At 41.7% G+C, this 15822-nt stretch overlaps 1 protein-coding gene across 1 annotated transcript in view; it reads right to left on the bottom strand.

Moving 5' to 3' along the window:
* Window positions 1–2744: 2744 nt before the first annotated feature.
* Window positions 2745–15822, bottom strand: part of TYR (tyrosinase) — a 52444-nt gene continuing 39366 nt past the window's right edge. Inside the window, exons 4-5 of the mRNA XM_009881187.1 lie at window positions 12277–12458; window positions 2745–3228 (exon numbers count right to left, since the gene is read on the bottom strand). Coding sequence (XP_009879489.1) covers window positions 3005–3228; window positions 12277–12458 — 406 coding nt within the window. The 3' untranslated portion in view covers window positions 2745–3004. The remainder of the gene's footprint in view (window positions 3229–12276; window positions 12459–15822) is intronic.

Consider the following 15822-nt stretch of genomic DNA (forward strand, 5'->3'; position numbering starts at 1 on the left):
AAGACCAGAGTCTTTCATGTGGGAGAACAGCTTCAATCCAGCAAAAGGCTGAGCTGGAGGCAGTTTTAGCCCATGCCTTCCTGAATCAGGGCAGCAGAGCTGATCAGCAGGCACTGGTCACTCACTTAGGTCCTGGGGATGGGATATGGTTGGATTTGAGAGGGTAGACTTTTCCTTCTATTGCTAGTGGAATACACTGGGAGTTTTATTCCCACTTCCCATTTTGCCTGGTTTTGGAACTATTACTGTTCAGTCAAGGATAGTTGGGAGACTGCAAATGACCTTCTATGCCTCTTGAAAGCAGGATTTCCACAGCAGGAGAGGGATATTAACACTTTGATGTGGAAAATTACAGAAGGATACCTCCTGTACAAACATCTGCTCTAGATGGACTCTTCCCAACAGACGTAGCAGCCCCTTACTGTTTTGTGTCTCTCCTGCTCTGTAAAGAGATGTAATTTCTGCAGTTCAGAGGACAATTCCTGTGCAATTGCCCTGAAATGAAAATGAATCCATGGAGTTGGGCAGTTGAAAACTATCGAAATAATACCTTTCAGTGTTCCATGAGGATGTTCACTGGAGGCAGTTGTGAGAGAAAACGGCTATTCTGAAGGGTCTCATGTCATTTGATGACTAGGAAAGAGAGCTCAGGCTCAGGTCAAAGTACATGTTTCCCCCTTTTTCAAATGATGCGGTGTTGTCCCTTCCTTCCCACTCACCATCCCTCCCTCAGCCTTCTCACAGTCCTCCTGAACCTCCTTGTAGCTCCTTGCAGTCTTCAAGGTGCCATCGTCTGCAGTTCGCAAAGGCTGAACCTATCACTTCAACCGCAAGACTATCCTGAAAACCTGGAATAAACCCAGACGACAGCATTGCCATCAGTAGAGCAGGTCTCTCCAGCACCAAAGGCACAGCCCTTGCCCTGTTCTGTTAAATTTTTAAAAGATCAAAAAGTGGATGGGAATCTTCTGAACCAGACTAACAACACAGAACATTTTGGAACAGCTGTGAATTTATGCTTTTGGCTGGAGATGAGCTTTGGAACTATCAAAAACCAGTTGGAGTCACCAACTGGCCAAAAAAAAAAGGAGTGATTGTTTTCAGTTAAGGCTTGTCATGTAATTAGATACCTTGTGCATTGGTTTTGCATGGCAAGGTGTTTTTTTTTGGGGGGATACAGGGTTGGCTTCTGTGAGAAGATGCCAGAAGCTTCCCTCATATCTGATAAAGACAGTTCCAGCCAGCTCCAAGACAGACCCACTGCTGACTAAGGCTGAGCCCATCAGCGATGGTGGTAGTGCCTCTGGCATTACATAATTAAGAAGGGAAAAAAAACTGCTGTACAGCAGCAGCTGGGAGAGAGGAGTGAGAATATGTGAGCAACAGCTCCGCAGACACCAAGGTCAGTGAAGAAGGAGGGGAGGAGGTGTTCCAGGCACCGGAGCAGAGATTCCCCTGCAGCCTGTGGTGAAGACCATGGTGAGGCAGGCTGTCCCCCTGCAGCCCATGGACATTAATGGTGGAACAGATATCCAGGTGCAGCCTATGGAGGACCCCACTCTGGAGCAGGTCGATGCCCAAAGGAGTCTGTGACCTCATGGAGAGCCCACACTGGATCAGGTTTGCTGGCAGGACTTGTGATCGCAGGGATAACCCATGCTGGAGCAGTCTGTTCCTGAAGGACTTCACCCTGTGGAAAAGACCCACGCCAGAGCAGTTCATGAAGAACTGCAGCCAGTGGGAAGGACCCATGTTGGAGAAGTTCATGGAGGAGCATTTCCTGTGGGAGGGACCACCCCACTGGAGCAGGGGAAGAGTGCAAGGAGTCCTTCCCCTGAGGAGGAAGGAGCAGCAGAGACAACGTGTGATGAACTGACCACAACCCCCATTCCCCATCCCCCTGCTCCGCTTGGGAGGAGAAGATAGAGAAACAGGGAGTGAAATTCAGCCTGGGAAGGGAGGGGTGGGAGAAAGATGTTTTAAGATTTGTTTTTATTTCTCATTATCTTCCTCTGACTTTTGATTGGTAATAAAATTAAACTAATTTCCCAGAGCTGAGCCTGTTTTGCCCATGACGGTATTTGCTCAGTGATCTCCTTGTCTTTATCACCACCCATGAGCCTTCCATTACATTTTATCTCCCCTGTCCTGCTGAGAAGGGAAGTGACAGAGTGGTTTGGTGAGCAGCCAGTGGCCAGCAAGTGTCAACCCACCACACCTTGTTTCGTCACGTATGGGTTACCTGTATGGGATATGTGCATACTGAGCAACCAAAAGTCAACCATAATATGAGCAATTGTTAACTCAAACTGAACAGAGGTGGACCTGGAGAGACTAGGTTTCATCTTCTAAAAATGTCTCACCTCCCCAGACAAATGCAAGATGATATAGAAGACGATTAACTGTAGCGTTTGAGATAAGTGAGAAGTGGCTTCTGAGAGGCCGCCTTCTGCTCCTGACAGCATTCAATCAAGGACAAACAGGACATTATGGGAGCTGGAGGGAAAATATGTCTATTGTAGAAGCAAAACATGTCTATGGGTCATTCACTCTGCTCAGAGACACCACATACTTTGCTCACTAAACTAAAGGGCCTCTCTGCACTCACACAAAGCGAATATAGCACCAATGGTGCAGTCAGGCACCTCTCCATAAGCCCATGCACCAATCACTTGGATTGGCCTGTGGGACTGGAGCCTACAGAGAATTATACATTAAAGCCACCAACACAGAAGCAGGTCTGGTTTCACAGGAGCATTATTTAATCAAGCATAGGAAATACATGGTGTTCTTTGGGAGGTGTGGTAACTTATGTTGGATCTGGGGGATTTTTGTAGGACTGAAGCTGAAAAGGTACTACAACACTGGTAGTTACAAGAGGCATGAGGAGCAGGACTGTACAGCCTGCTAATGCAGCACACCTCAACAAGGTATTTGTAAACATGAATCAAACACTGCATGCTTGATTAGCACCTTAGCAACATCACTGAGTTACTGGAGGCCACTAGAAATTGGACTGATAAGATATATTGTTGTAATCTTCACTTTCTGTGAGCAAGGGTTGTATCTCTGAAGAAGTTCCTCTTCTTTTCTTCCGGCAGGTCAGAATGAGCCCTGTGAGCACAGCAGTGACTATGCCTCCAACCACAGCTGCTCCAACCAACCAAGCCCAGATCTGACGGGCTTGCTCAAGGTAGGGTATTAAAAACTCATGGAAAGAATCAAGTGCTGTGGGGGAAAAAAAAAAAAAAAAGAGAGAAAAGAAAGGTCCTTTTACATGATGCAACTCACTGTCAGTTTATAGAAGTTGTATAACAATATTGGAAGGCTGAGTGAAAAAAGAGACTACATTGGTAAAAATTGTCTGAAGGTCACAAATAGTTTTAAACAAATCTCTTCACTCTTTATGGTCTGTTTTTCAATCTTCGTATTAAAGGCAGGAACAGAGGTAGCTGTCCCCAGTGCTCTTTATGGTTTTGTCAAAACTGTAAGACTATAACCCAAGAAGTTTCATACAGTATGGCCAAAGGTCCTGCTAGGTCAGCATCCTGTTGGCAACAATAACCGAAGCAGAGGACTAGGAAAGGTTTAAGAACAGGTCAAGCCTATTAGGATCCTTTTACAAAATACTTACCCAGACTCCAAAAATTTGCAGCTCAGGGATTTCCTGAACCAGGTCTGGTCTTAATGTATATAATAGTTACTGGAGGATTTTACTTTTTTTCCTTCTATCAGCTTTTCTAGCTGCTTTTTGAGCTTTTATCTCAACTTCTTGCAGCAAGGAGATTCTTGCCTTAACTACGTGTTGGGCAAAAAAAAAAAAAAATCCTTTCACTAATTTTGCCAGCTGCTCGTTTCATTTGATAGTTCTTGTGTGGGCATGGGCAGTATGCTGCTCTCTGGTCACTCACAAGACATATGTAAAGAAAGAACTGGAGCCCTCTTTCTTTGGTGAATGCAGGGCAGCTTCTCACTGGTCAGGTAATCAGTTGCCTTCTTGCTTTGTGGTCTGAATGTGTGTGTCTGTGTCTCTATTTTTCTCACTGTGGCTTAATGGGTTATGAGCTTGGCCGTACAGGGCTCTTACTTCACAATAGAGGTTGGAAAGTGACCTCTTCACAATGCACCTAACAACCTGTTGGCTTCAATTTGAGAAATAGGAATATCTGTCCCCTTGGGCCAAGGAGGATTTGGACTCCACATCTCCCAGTTATGAGCTGTAATTACTATTATTAGCTGTAATTACTAGCTATTAGGGGGGGAAAAAAACCACCTTTCTGGGGAACGTCTCTGGGACCCCCTATGGTGGTTAATTTTTGGATAGTGTTCGTGCACCTGGACTGAATTAGATGTAGTCAACTATATTTAGTGTGGTATAAGCCCTCAAAGGCTATAAATGTCTCCCTGCCATCTTGCATTTTCACTGGTACCCAGAAAAGTAATTCCATATATCTTCTTGGATCACGGTGCTTCTGAGCGTATGCTGTTAAGTGCACTGTGCTCTGAAAAGATGCATTTGGTTTACATCACCTTTAAGGTTAAGCTATCCTTAGCACTTGATGTCTGAATCACTTTCTGAGATGTAATTCCAATTTAGGCTGAGTTTAGGCTGAATATGGGTTGTTTGTCTCTACAAGTCAACTTCACTTCACAAAACCATGTTTGGTTGCTATTTCTCTGTTTCTTGTTTTCCAGTTAATCTAACTTTGTATTCTGAGACTGTATTTGCAGGAGTCTGCATGTTCAGCCTTCTGCTTCTGACCTCATTAGACATATAAATGCTATATAACACTAAGAATTAGGAAAAAAAAAAAAAGGTTCTTGATGTTTCAGAGTGAAGTCCACAAACCTCTGGGTATGAGGTACATTATCTCTTTAATCCTTCATTTCTCATCTGTCAAATGAGGACAGTACCATTCACTGAATCCTTTGTCTTGTGAATATAAATTAATATTTCTGCAGCTGCTATAGTGATTGGAACCAAAGAAAAGTGTTAGAGGAAACATCTTCAGGATAGCATTATAAAAGTGTGTAATACATCATACATTAGGCTACGCACTGCTTAACTGATAAAAAGAAAATCAAAAGTAAAAAGGATTGGACATCTGGTTCTTAATGGATGTTGTCTATGCTGTGTAGCATAGACAACATATTGGTAATAAATATTGGTACGTATTGGTAATAAATAAATATTGGTAATAAATAAACCCCAAGGTGGGGGTCTGGGGAAAAAAAATCATAGAATCATAGAATTGTTCAGGTTGGAAGGGACCCTGAAGATCATCAAGTTCCAACCCCCCTGCCATGGGCAGGGACACCTCCCACCAGATCAGGTTGCCCAAGGCCATGTCCAGCCTGGCCTTGAACACCTCCAGGGATGGGGCCTCAACAACCTCTCTGGGCAACCTGTGCCAGTGCCTCACCACCCTCAATGTGAAAAATTTCTTCCTAATGTCTAATCTAAACCTGCCCTCTTCCAGTTTGAAGCCATTCGCCCTCCTCCTATCACTACATAGAAGTCTGCAATTAAAGATAATGTGTACATGTAGAGGTGGAGGGTGAATTATGCCTATACAGACAGTACAAATGCTGACATTTCTTAACTTTATGTGCTTGACTTTGTAACTTCAATGATTTTTAACTCAAGTCTTTTATGTTTGTATTGTAAACATGTCTAAATTAGAAACAATCTGGCTATTTAAACTGGAGCATGCATATGAGAGGAAAATCTATACATAACAGGAACTTGAGACCGTTTTAATGTTATGGAAAAAGAGCATTATCATGAAGTTCTCTTCCTTGCAGAATTTATCTGGGATATGAGGGTTTTCTAAGTGATGTCTTAAAGTCATACTTTGTCCTTGAACCATCTTCTCCATCAATTTTAGTTGGAGATCTGAGCTACCTTCTCCCTGGTAAAACATAACATGACTTTGAGATGATGAGATGTCACATTTCGCAGCAGGCCCTTTCAGAAGGGATTAATCTATTTTATTACATCCTGATAATCAGTCAAACATGTCCTTCTCTTGCTTTCAGCCTCAGTCTGTACGGTTTCTGTAATTAGCTCAAAGCCAAAAGCCACGTCCCAGCATCTACTCCCTGTTTCTTTTTGCTGCACAAAAGGTGTTTGGCATCGCTATCATAAAGTTGTCATGGCAACTCTTGGGTGTCAGAGGACGGAGCACCCCATGACACCCTATAATCTGGTAACCTGCGACTGTAACACAACAGTAAACTATGACTGGATTGGCTGCCCAGCCAAAATCATGCAAAGTGGGATTTCAATTATTACGTTACCATAATAAATTATTCTGTTACCGTAATACATTAATAAATACCAAATAATCTTTAACTGTGCAAGGCCCGAGAGTACAGCAACTGTGTTTCCTGATGATTATCTGGGAAAAGTGTTGAGGGAGTGGTGGTGGTGGGGACAACACACAGCTGCTTTGTGGGAGATGTTAGCCAACGCCAATTCTATTCCTTTTATATCAGTGCTTGGAGTCAAGTGATAATCCTCCCTGGAAGCTGCCATGAACATCGATTAAAACTGCCCTTTCAGTCAATAGGTTCATGACAAAGCGAGAGGAAGCCAGGTCGGGCTGGTGCTTGATATCTACCCTCTCATTAGTGACTAATACCAACAATATCTCCTCATCTTGCTCTTTCTGATAGGAAAATAGCAGTGATTAACCTCAGCCACGGTCTTAGCATTCAACTCCTGACATACTTTTTCTTCTCAAAGAGAGCATTAGCTCTAGCTAACAGCAACAAATAATTTCTTACTCTTAATACATCAGATAGTTCTTTTTTAATGTAATTTAAAAATACCAAGCAGTCCATTTTGTGTGGGTTGCTGGATGTCATTGAGAGGGTAGGAAACCACAACAGTGTAATTTTAAGGTAAAACAATGTGTGTCTCCTATATTTAGGGTAATAATGTGGACTTTCTGTGATGACTGAAGAAAAGCACTATGGCCAACCTAATGTTGGGCATCCTGAGATCTTTCTTTCGTGGTAATGTCAAACTGCTTTATGGTAGTCATGGACCTCAAGGATGAAAAATAAAACCTCAGTATTTAAAATATTTTGAAAGAATATTTATATATTTTAGATGTTCCTTCTATGTAAAGTAGAGGATGACAAAGTCTTTTCTGGGTTAATTCCACAAATTAGAAATCAAAATTCTTGCCAGTCAAGAAATAAACAAAACAAGTTTTCTATCATTTATCTATTCCCCTGTGCCCTACTGATACGTTGGCACTCTTGCTATTCCATTTTATATGCTTTTCTACTGTTAACATGGGTAGTTAATGCACACCACTTTTTAACACAAACCTTGAGACAGCGCAAACATATCTTACTAGGTCAAGCTTGCAAATTTTTTCTTATCCTGGTGAGCAAGTTCTTTCTATTTGTTTTCTGCCATTTCTTGTGTGTGTACAGTTCACTGATAGTTCACTGGACTAGATGATCTCCAGAGGTCCCTTCCAACCCTAACCATTCTGTGATTCTGTGTCCCTCTGGGTGGTCAAAAGAAATATGAGTGAGACTTCCACAATCAAAAACTAGAAAGATGAACTGGGAGGGATTCATGTTGTTGAGTCCTTCAGTCTGTTTTAAGGTGGGATCACTTGTCTCTGCATTGATGGAGAATTCACAGCTGCCCCTAACTTAATCAGTCTTCTCATTATTATAGCTTGGAAAGTCTTTTGTCATGTTGTCTTCTGACAACAATGAAAGAAAGTCTGGAGAAGGCTGTCAGCCATACTGCACTATCTTTGGACTGCAAGAGATGCTGTGCAATGGGTGATAGAGGGTTGTTCATGGTAGAGCTACAGGATGTACTGGTGTAAATTCAAGCTGCTCCCTTTCAGTTCTGCCTTCAGCCCAAGGTTGGTAAATCAGGAAACTATGACCCACCTTTCACCATGTGTCTGTCTCTAGAAACCGTAAGAACCAGACTATTTCTGCATGGCTAACAACAGCTTTTTTAATCATTTTTCAGTGCTGAAGTCGATTAGAGTTGTGTCCAACTGTTGCTTCTACGTAGCAACTTTGCTGGGGAGTCCTGCCCACTCACTGGCAATGATGGCACATTCACAGAGTGGATTACTGGCAAAAATTGATTACTTTGGAGTACTGAGAGGAGATAAATCAGATATTCCTGGCTGTATTTATAGAATAATACTGTTTACTTTTTGTTTGACAACCTCAGTTAACGCTTGCACTTCATAACCGCGCTTTCACAGTTTGCTTACATAAATTTCTCAGAAAAGAGGTGAGATCTGCCTGTAAGATACCTGATATTACCACACTATATGTTACTAGGGTGTTAATAACTCATCAAAAGATAGTTTCCTGCCCCTAAATGTCTCCCAAGGAAAAGGTAAAAAAACCAAACATTTTTTAAAATCCATGTTTCTTTTTATCCATTAAGCATCATTATATAACCATCAAAATATCTGCTCATACTCTTCTTTCTGAGAATTATATTTTTTGCATCCTGTTTTCTTTGCTTGTCTCCTGTTTTAATTAACCTTAATCTACACCTCCCTATCTCTGCTGGAAGAAAACCTAGGGACAAAAATGCTCTCTTCTCATCTTTTATTTAATTACTAAATGTAAACCACTTTCCAAGGTAGCATTTCTCAAGTATTGTCACCTTTAATTGCCTTCTATTGTCCCAGCATCCACATTTTGTTGTGCATGTCATTATTTTACCATGGGCTCTTACATGCATAATGTCGCCCTTTCACATCATGGCCAAGTGTGTGCTCCTGAGTCGGGATACTCAGCAGAGGCCCTCCGTGGTGGTAGCAGATTTGTCAGCTGCCACATTTTCTACTCACCTGATGTGATTTTGCAACCAAATTGCTGAAAAGCCAGAAATAGAACTGAGCTGCAGTCCAGATCTGGATCTGAGCTCTCCTCCTGCAACACATCCATGAGCAACCTGGCCTTCTACGTTGTAATCACAACGCTCTTATCCCTTGCTCTGCCCTGAGTGTCAAAGATTCTTCATTAAGATGTCCAAAAAGTGCAACTTATGGTTAGATTCCTGCGTTTATAATTGGGCAGCTGCTGGCTTTTCCAAAAAAAAAAAAATGCAAATCACCTAGGTACACATATAGTGGTCATCAAATTGTTCCCACTGAGACAGGGAGATTTTCTGGGGAAAAGTCAGGGCTGTGTCTATGGATTTATCTGTTCCTATTTCTGGAAAAAGAAATAATAGAAAAGACAGTCCAGACCCTCAAATGTAAGGGCTTGGAATAGCTCTTGCCGTAGAAAATTGTTTTGACAGCTATTGCTAGGTGGTGCCGTTAGTCTTCCAAATCTTTTCTATTGATGCTAACAAATGTTCATTTTCAGTAAGCCGTGCGGGTTGTGGTAGTTTTACAGTTCACGGTTCGCACGTCAAGGAAAGCTGGGTGTCTGCTCTGGTTTCTGCTCAGATCAGCTCCCTGGTAACTAGACTCTGACATGTGTCTTTGATTCCCAAGGGGTGCATTTCCACGCACGCTGTTTGTGACCACTTCTTCTTCAGGGCTGTCATACGTATAAAAATAAACGAAGCTGCAATTAAAATAACCACATACTGTCACACACTGATTTGCTTTTCAGTGGAAAGCAGGGCTCCAGGCATCAGCTTTTCCTCCGGGAAACGGCAACAATATAATTTAGCATTAAAATGCCATTTTGTCATTGGATCCTTTCCAAGCTTTTTTTTTTTTTTTTCTTGTAACCAGCCTCACCACGCTCTGTGCAGTCCTGCTTCATCACCACCAAGTCGCTTGTGCTGTAACTCAGAACTGCTGCCCCAGTTGCTTCTCTCCAGCTCCTTCCTTTACAAGCAAACAAGACCTGGCTTGTGTGCTCATCCCTCACTCTGTCCTGTCCTCTTCCTCTGCCTTTCCTCTTCCTCCTCATTTGGAAGATCTTCAGAAATACTACCTCTTCTCAACCACCCAGATCTCCACTGCCATGATTATTTTTTTTTCCTTTGTAACTTTTTCCTATTTGTCTAGTAACTCCTGGCTGCCAGTTACAGACTTTCTCTTCTCCCTTGAGTACACGGGAGCTTTCAGGGTGGGTTGTCAGGCTTTCCTGCTTCAGCTCCTCTACCAAGAAGTTCCCGTTTACTCCTATGTATGAACAGGAATCCAGCATTCCTATCTGGAGAAAAGTCTGGGTTTAAACACTGGAGTATTGAGAAAAATCTGTATCTGTATTTTGAGGTTCCAGCCATTTTCCATTTATAACTAATTCTTCCCTTTGAATAAGAAATAGCTTAAGTTCTCTTCTTCTCAGTGAGATTAACAAGGGGTTGAGCGACATCTGAGGATTATCTGGGCTTTCTAAACAAGGTTGAATTTCAGTCTTTGTGTTGATCTTTCAAAATAATTAAGGACCTACTCTCCTTACCTCTGTGTTAAGAACATGGGCAGAATGTAATAAGAATTTCATTTTCTGAGGACTGTGTGCTCCCCTCGGAGAGGGGAAGAGACCAGTAGGCAAGAGAAGTGAATTGTTAATGGTAAATAATTTACCATTTGCTTCCTTTTGCAGTACCAATTCAGGACTTGGTATTTCTGAAAGTTATGGTATTTGGCACTTTTTTTAGTGATACAATTCTAGGAATAAAGTGGTTTTAGGAAACTAGTGGCTTTAATTAAATTGTGTATAAATATTTCTGGTCTTGATTAGGAATTAAATTATGGCAACATGAATAAAAAGGCAAAAATACTACTAATAAAACTAAAATAATAATTTTTGATATTATATTTGAAGCATGTATTAGATTGTTTTCTGTCTTAGTACTTGGGGTTGACCAAATTGTTAATGGCATGTTAGGAGAAATATTGGCTTCTGTCTCTGGCTTGTAGTACGAAAACAGTCTTAACGATTATACAGGACAGTTGCAGATTCCTTCCATTACACATAAAATAGTCCAAAATGCATTTTCTGGGTGACTGTGAATCAAGCTAGATTTTACTTGAGAAGTGAACGAACAAGCTACATGCATGACTGGACAGTTTATCAAATATGCAGAGACCGTGCACCCCCATTAGTAAGCAAACTCGGTCAGAAAAGCAGGGATGCCCTGAGAACTGATATTATTATTTTGATAAAGTCAAAAAGTAAGCTATGAGAATGCCAGCATTGCTAAAACGTCCCTGGTACTTTTTGCTATACAGTTACTGGACTTTTAGCTCTTAATTGCCTTTTAACTGAAGAGTTGAGTTCACAGAAAGTTTTCTGCCTCAAGCAGGAAAAGCAAACATGTCCAGTAACCTACACGTTCAGTGGCCAATACTTTACAAGGATAACTGCATCCCACGTCCCGGGTAGCTTTTGGCAGTGGTGAATGTAAGAGATGGGTCTGATCATTCCAATGGCCCGGTTTTATAAAGGATTGAGACAAAATATCTCAGTTCCAGGCAACATTATTTCTTTAACAGAATTTTAACCCTTCCCTTAGACAATAAGGAAACCTGTATTACTCAAGCAAAGCTATGAGGTCCACTACTCTGAGCACAAGACCTGGTCTACCTGAGGTTCCCCAGCAGCTACAGCCCCAAGGGCCTCTGTAGTCCCTGCACCGGAGGATAGCCAGGAGGCCCAAGTCAAAACTACCTTTGAACAGCAATGCAAGTCAAAACCATCACTAAACAGTGCAAAATTCATTTGATTACATGAAATGAGCATTATGAATGATTCAGTTGCATTCTGTATGAATAACCATAGGGCAAGCACAAAGTTAATGGACCGTGTTGCACAGACCCTGTGTTGGCGTTTGGTACTGAGGTGAATTTTACTCTGGATATTTAAGAGGTCAGATTACATTTGTAAACCAGAAAGAGAGCTTTGCATCTGCCTTCCTTCAAACCATGTCCAGAAATCAGAAAATCCCACCAGTTCCCATTTGTGTTGCACTGTAACAGTTGAGCTGGGCAAATGGCCAACTTGAAATCCAGCACTTTTTCTCCCCAGTTCTGACCATGAGCTGACGATTTGGGTCACATCCTGCTCTTAATAGGCTAGGATAGGTAGCATGGATGTCAGTGACTGATTTTTGTTTGGAATTTTTCTTATGGTATCATGCTGACTCTACATCAGAACAGAAATGTGAAAACAAGTAGTTACAATTTGGGAATATATTCAGGGAAAAATCTGGAATAGAAGGGTTTTTTAATATCTTCTAATTTTACAGACCTATTTGAGGTTATAGACAACAAATTTGACATTTACCCAAAACACTAACGTTACCTGGTTCTTGCAGATACTCATAGTCGTATCCCAGCTCTCTTGAGGGTTTAAAAAATTCTCCATTTCTGTAAAGGGGGATAAAGGGCACCATGTAATTTTCTCGATTGTGCCCAATGGGTGCGTTGGCTGCTGGGTAAACTTCTAGCACGGGCCTGTGTCTTCTTAACCATCGCTCAAAAATGCTGTAGAAGAAAAAGCATGTGAATTATGGTGGAGAATGGTAGAAATTTTCTTCTTGAAGATTAAAAAAGAGTTGATGCTTTTTTTTTGGTGAACCCTGGGGACAGAGTGTCATGTCATGGCTCGCGTTCGTGTGCATGTAATGCTTTCCAAATCCCTTGGGGTTAGCTACTCCAGTGCTGAGTTGCCATGCAAGCCTAGAAAAAGGAAAGGCTTGTAGTGCTGCAGAGAGGCTGAATATGCTTTTAAATTCCATAAATGCAATTCACTGTCTTGCTGTGACCTGACTGTGATTTCTGCTCAGTAATTCGTAAGGTTGTGAAGAATAGAGAGAAAAGGAACAAAGACCTCAGTCCTTCCTCCTCACCCTCAGAAACCTTTATGGCTCGCTTTGCATGGTCTTGTTGCCAGATGCTCAGTCATGTTCCCCTTCCTCTATTTTCTCTCCACTGTTACCAAGGGTTTTCATGCCTGCATTAAAGTATGGCTACACCATGGTTGGTTTGACATCACCAAGGAGGTGGAAACATCTGAGAAAGAAGGGAAAGCTATATGAGTCCAAAAACTTGATAAAACAGGTCAGCTGTCAGGAAAGAGTCTTTCTCCAACCATAGCTTCTTCACTGACCTTGGTGTCTGCATAGTTGTTTTACATACTCTCACTCCTGTCTCTCAGCTGCTGTTGTGCAGCTTTCTTTTACCCTTTCTTAACTCTGTTATCCCAGAGACGTTATCACTGTCACTGATGGGCTCGGCTTTGGCCAGTGGTGGGTCCCTCTTGGAGCCAGCTGGTATTGGCCCCATCTGACATGGGGGCAGATTCTGACATCTTCTTACAGAAGCCACCCCTGCAGTCCCTTCACTACCAAAACCTTGTCACATAAACCCAATACAAGCTGTTGCCCACACCTCTGACCTCAGCTGCTCTTTCCCATTTTTCTCTGCCAAATTTTCTCCCATTAGCTGTCTGTCAGTGCAGGGCTGTATGTCGGTTCCATAACTTGAAGGCAGAAAGCTTAAAGGCTTCAGTATGGGAAGAATTTGTATTGACATTTTTAAGTCAACTACTGGATGTGTTTGGAAAGCAAAACTAATTACTCTTCAAAACATTCTCAGTTATCTTCCCTCTGTGTCTGGGCTTTGTCTGCTCAACTCTTCACTTTTCTTCAATCCTCAGACCCTTTCCCTGATCCTCTGCTCTTTACACAGTGACCTTGGCTTGTCAGCAGACACCTGGATGTGCCAGGTTGAAATAGAGGAGGTGGGAAGATTCTGCAGGTGTCTTATATGTGAAGAAAGAGGACCCCATGCTTGATCAGAAGGTATTAGAAGGAGGGGATTATCAACATCAACCTCAGGGAGTGGTCACTGGATTAATTTATGAGATACAAGGGATGGAAATTGTCTAAAGAGCCCTGTAGATTGTACTTTAATTGAGATTTTGGCGCAACAGTTTCTACTCCCTGACACTGGCTGCTGGCTGGAGGACACGGTTCCCACCACCACCTTGTAATTAATAACCAGCTGTTCACGGAATTAAGTTATCTCAGAAACACAGACCCTAAATGCAAGTGCTCAGCAGTATCAGGGTCCCTAAAAGCACCCAGGGATTCTGCCAGTAGTATTTTACTTCCTGTCTTTGGGCAGAAATGTTGAGAAACACTCTGCCTACCTCACCAAATTGAAGACTTCTCACACTCATCAAAACAGAGCTAGGGCCAAAGCCTTGGTTCTTTTTTTAGGATCAAAAGATTTAATAGATGAAAACATCGTTATGTTCATACACCTTGTCAGCTCTTAACAATGCAGGTATTAATCTTGATTAAAAACTTAATTTGTGGCTCTCATCTTCAGTTAATTTCATCAACCCTGTCTAGAAAAACTCTTGTCAGAATAATAATGTTCAGCTGAAACTTTCAGATGGATAAATTTGAACAATGATATCAAGGCTTCAGCTGCAGTTATCGCAAGAAAGTTTGAACAGAAACTCTGTAATCAGATTACATCTTTGGAGAACAGCATAGAGAAATCCAGTAATCATTAAAAAAGGCATAGAATGTAAAGTAAACCAGGGCATTAGTTTAGCTTGTGGGTGGGTGGGGGGTGTGTTGAACTCCAATCCTTTGCCTGCCTGGCTTTTACTCGTGTCTCAGGCAAGGCACCCTGGCTGTCAGTGCCTTGTTTTCCTAGCAGCTGCAGGTGGGAGCTGAGACAGCTCTGCTCTGCAGTACAGGACTGTTAGAGGTACTCAGATACTTGGTTAAGGGGACATGGTAATATTTTAAGAAGAAGGCAGAAATAAGACTTGGATCGGGTTTCCAAAGCCTGGTGGTGACCCATACACTAACTCTTGAATGCTCAGTCTGAGGTACCTCTTGGGCTTTGATTTTTAGAAAACACAGCAGTCACATGTTGAATATCGGGAGGGCTGATGAGCCCGCAGTTGAGAGCTAGAAGTAATCATTCACCTGAAATAGCTTTGTATGACATGCCCTGAAATGCAGCATCCTCTCTGGATGACTTAAAATGTTGCAGTTTCATAAGTAGTTTCAAGAAGAATCCTTACACCCATAATCTTTCAAACAGAATGCAAATACAAAGCATTTCCATGGAAATGAACACATGCACTTTTGGATTCCTTCAATCGCAGTGTGGTTCCCACATTAGATATCAAGCTTTTCTTAGCAGTAGCGGGAGCATTGAATTGTCTGCCCTTGCAGCTGATCTTTAGATTTAGATGCAATCGGATGCCTCTAATTACTGATATGATGAGTTGTGCTGATGCATAAGATATGTTGCACAATTCATTGAGTTGTTTATGAACAGTTCTCTCCTTTAGCCAGCATAAAAACATATAATCTTTACTGAAAACTGTTTCTTCTAACATTTGTATGCCACTGTAGAAATCTCAGAAACATCCATTGTGTTTTAAGAGTCACACTTTCCATTACTCCCTCTAGAATAGCTGGCCCTGTGCATTTATATTTTGGCTTTTTTTTTTTTTTTGGACTCTTTGAAAGATTAGAATCATATTCTGCTTGCTAGTGAAGCAATTGGGTGAAGTTACATTTATCCTTTCCACTTAAAGTCTTGTTCCAAGCTTGTTCAGTAAGACGGGCTCACAATGCTCATTTTTCCTTGGCAAGATAATGTGTGAAGCTCTGTATTTTCATGAGGATCTTCATGTTTTTGTTTTGTTTTTTTTTCTTTTGCCTGAGAAAACTGACAGATTTAATATATCAGCAGTATTTTTTACATCCTCATCTGATTGTATTTCTCCTCTCAAAAGGGGGGCACTGCCATTTCACTGCCTTGCTCATATTTTTTAAGCAAAGCTGTGAAAGAAGGAACCTTACCCTTGCCTTTC

Source organism: Charadrius vociferus, unplaced genomic scaffold (genome assembly GCF_000708025.1).
Source record: "Charadrius vociferus isolate BGI_N301 unplaced genomic scaffold, ASM70802v2 scaffold1, whole genome shotgun sequence".
Taxonomy (NCBI): Eukaryota; Metazoa; Chordata; class Aves; order Charadriiformes; family Charadriidae; genus Charadrius; species Charadrius vociferus.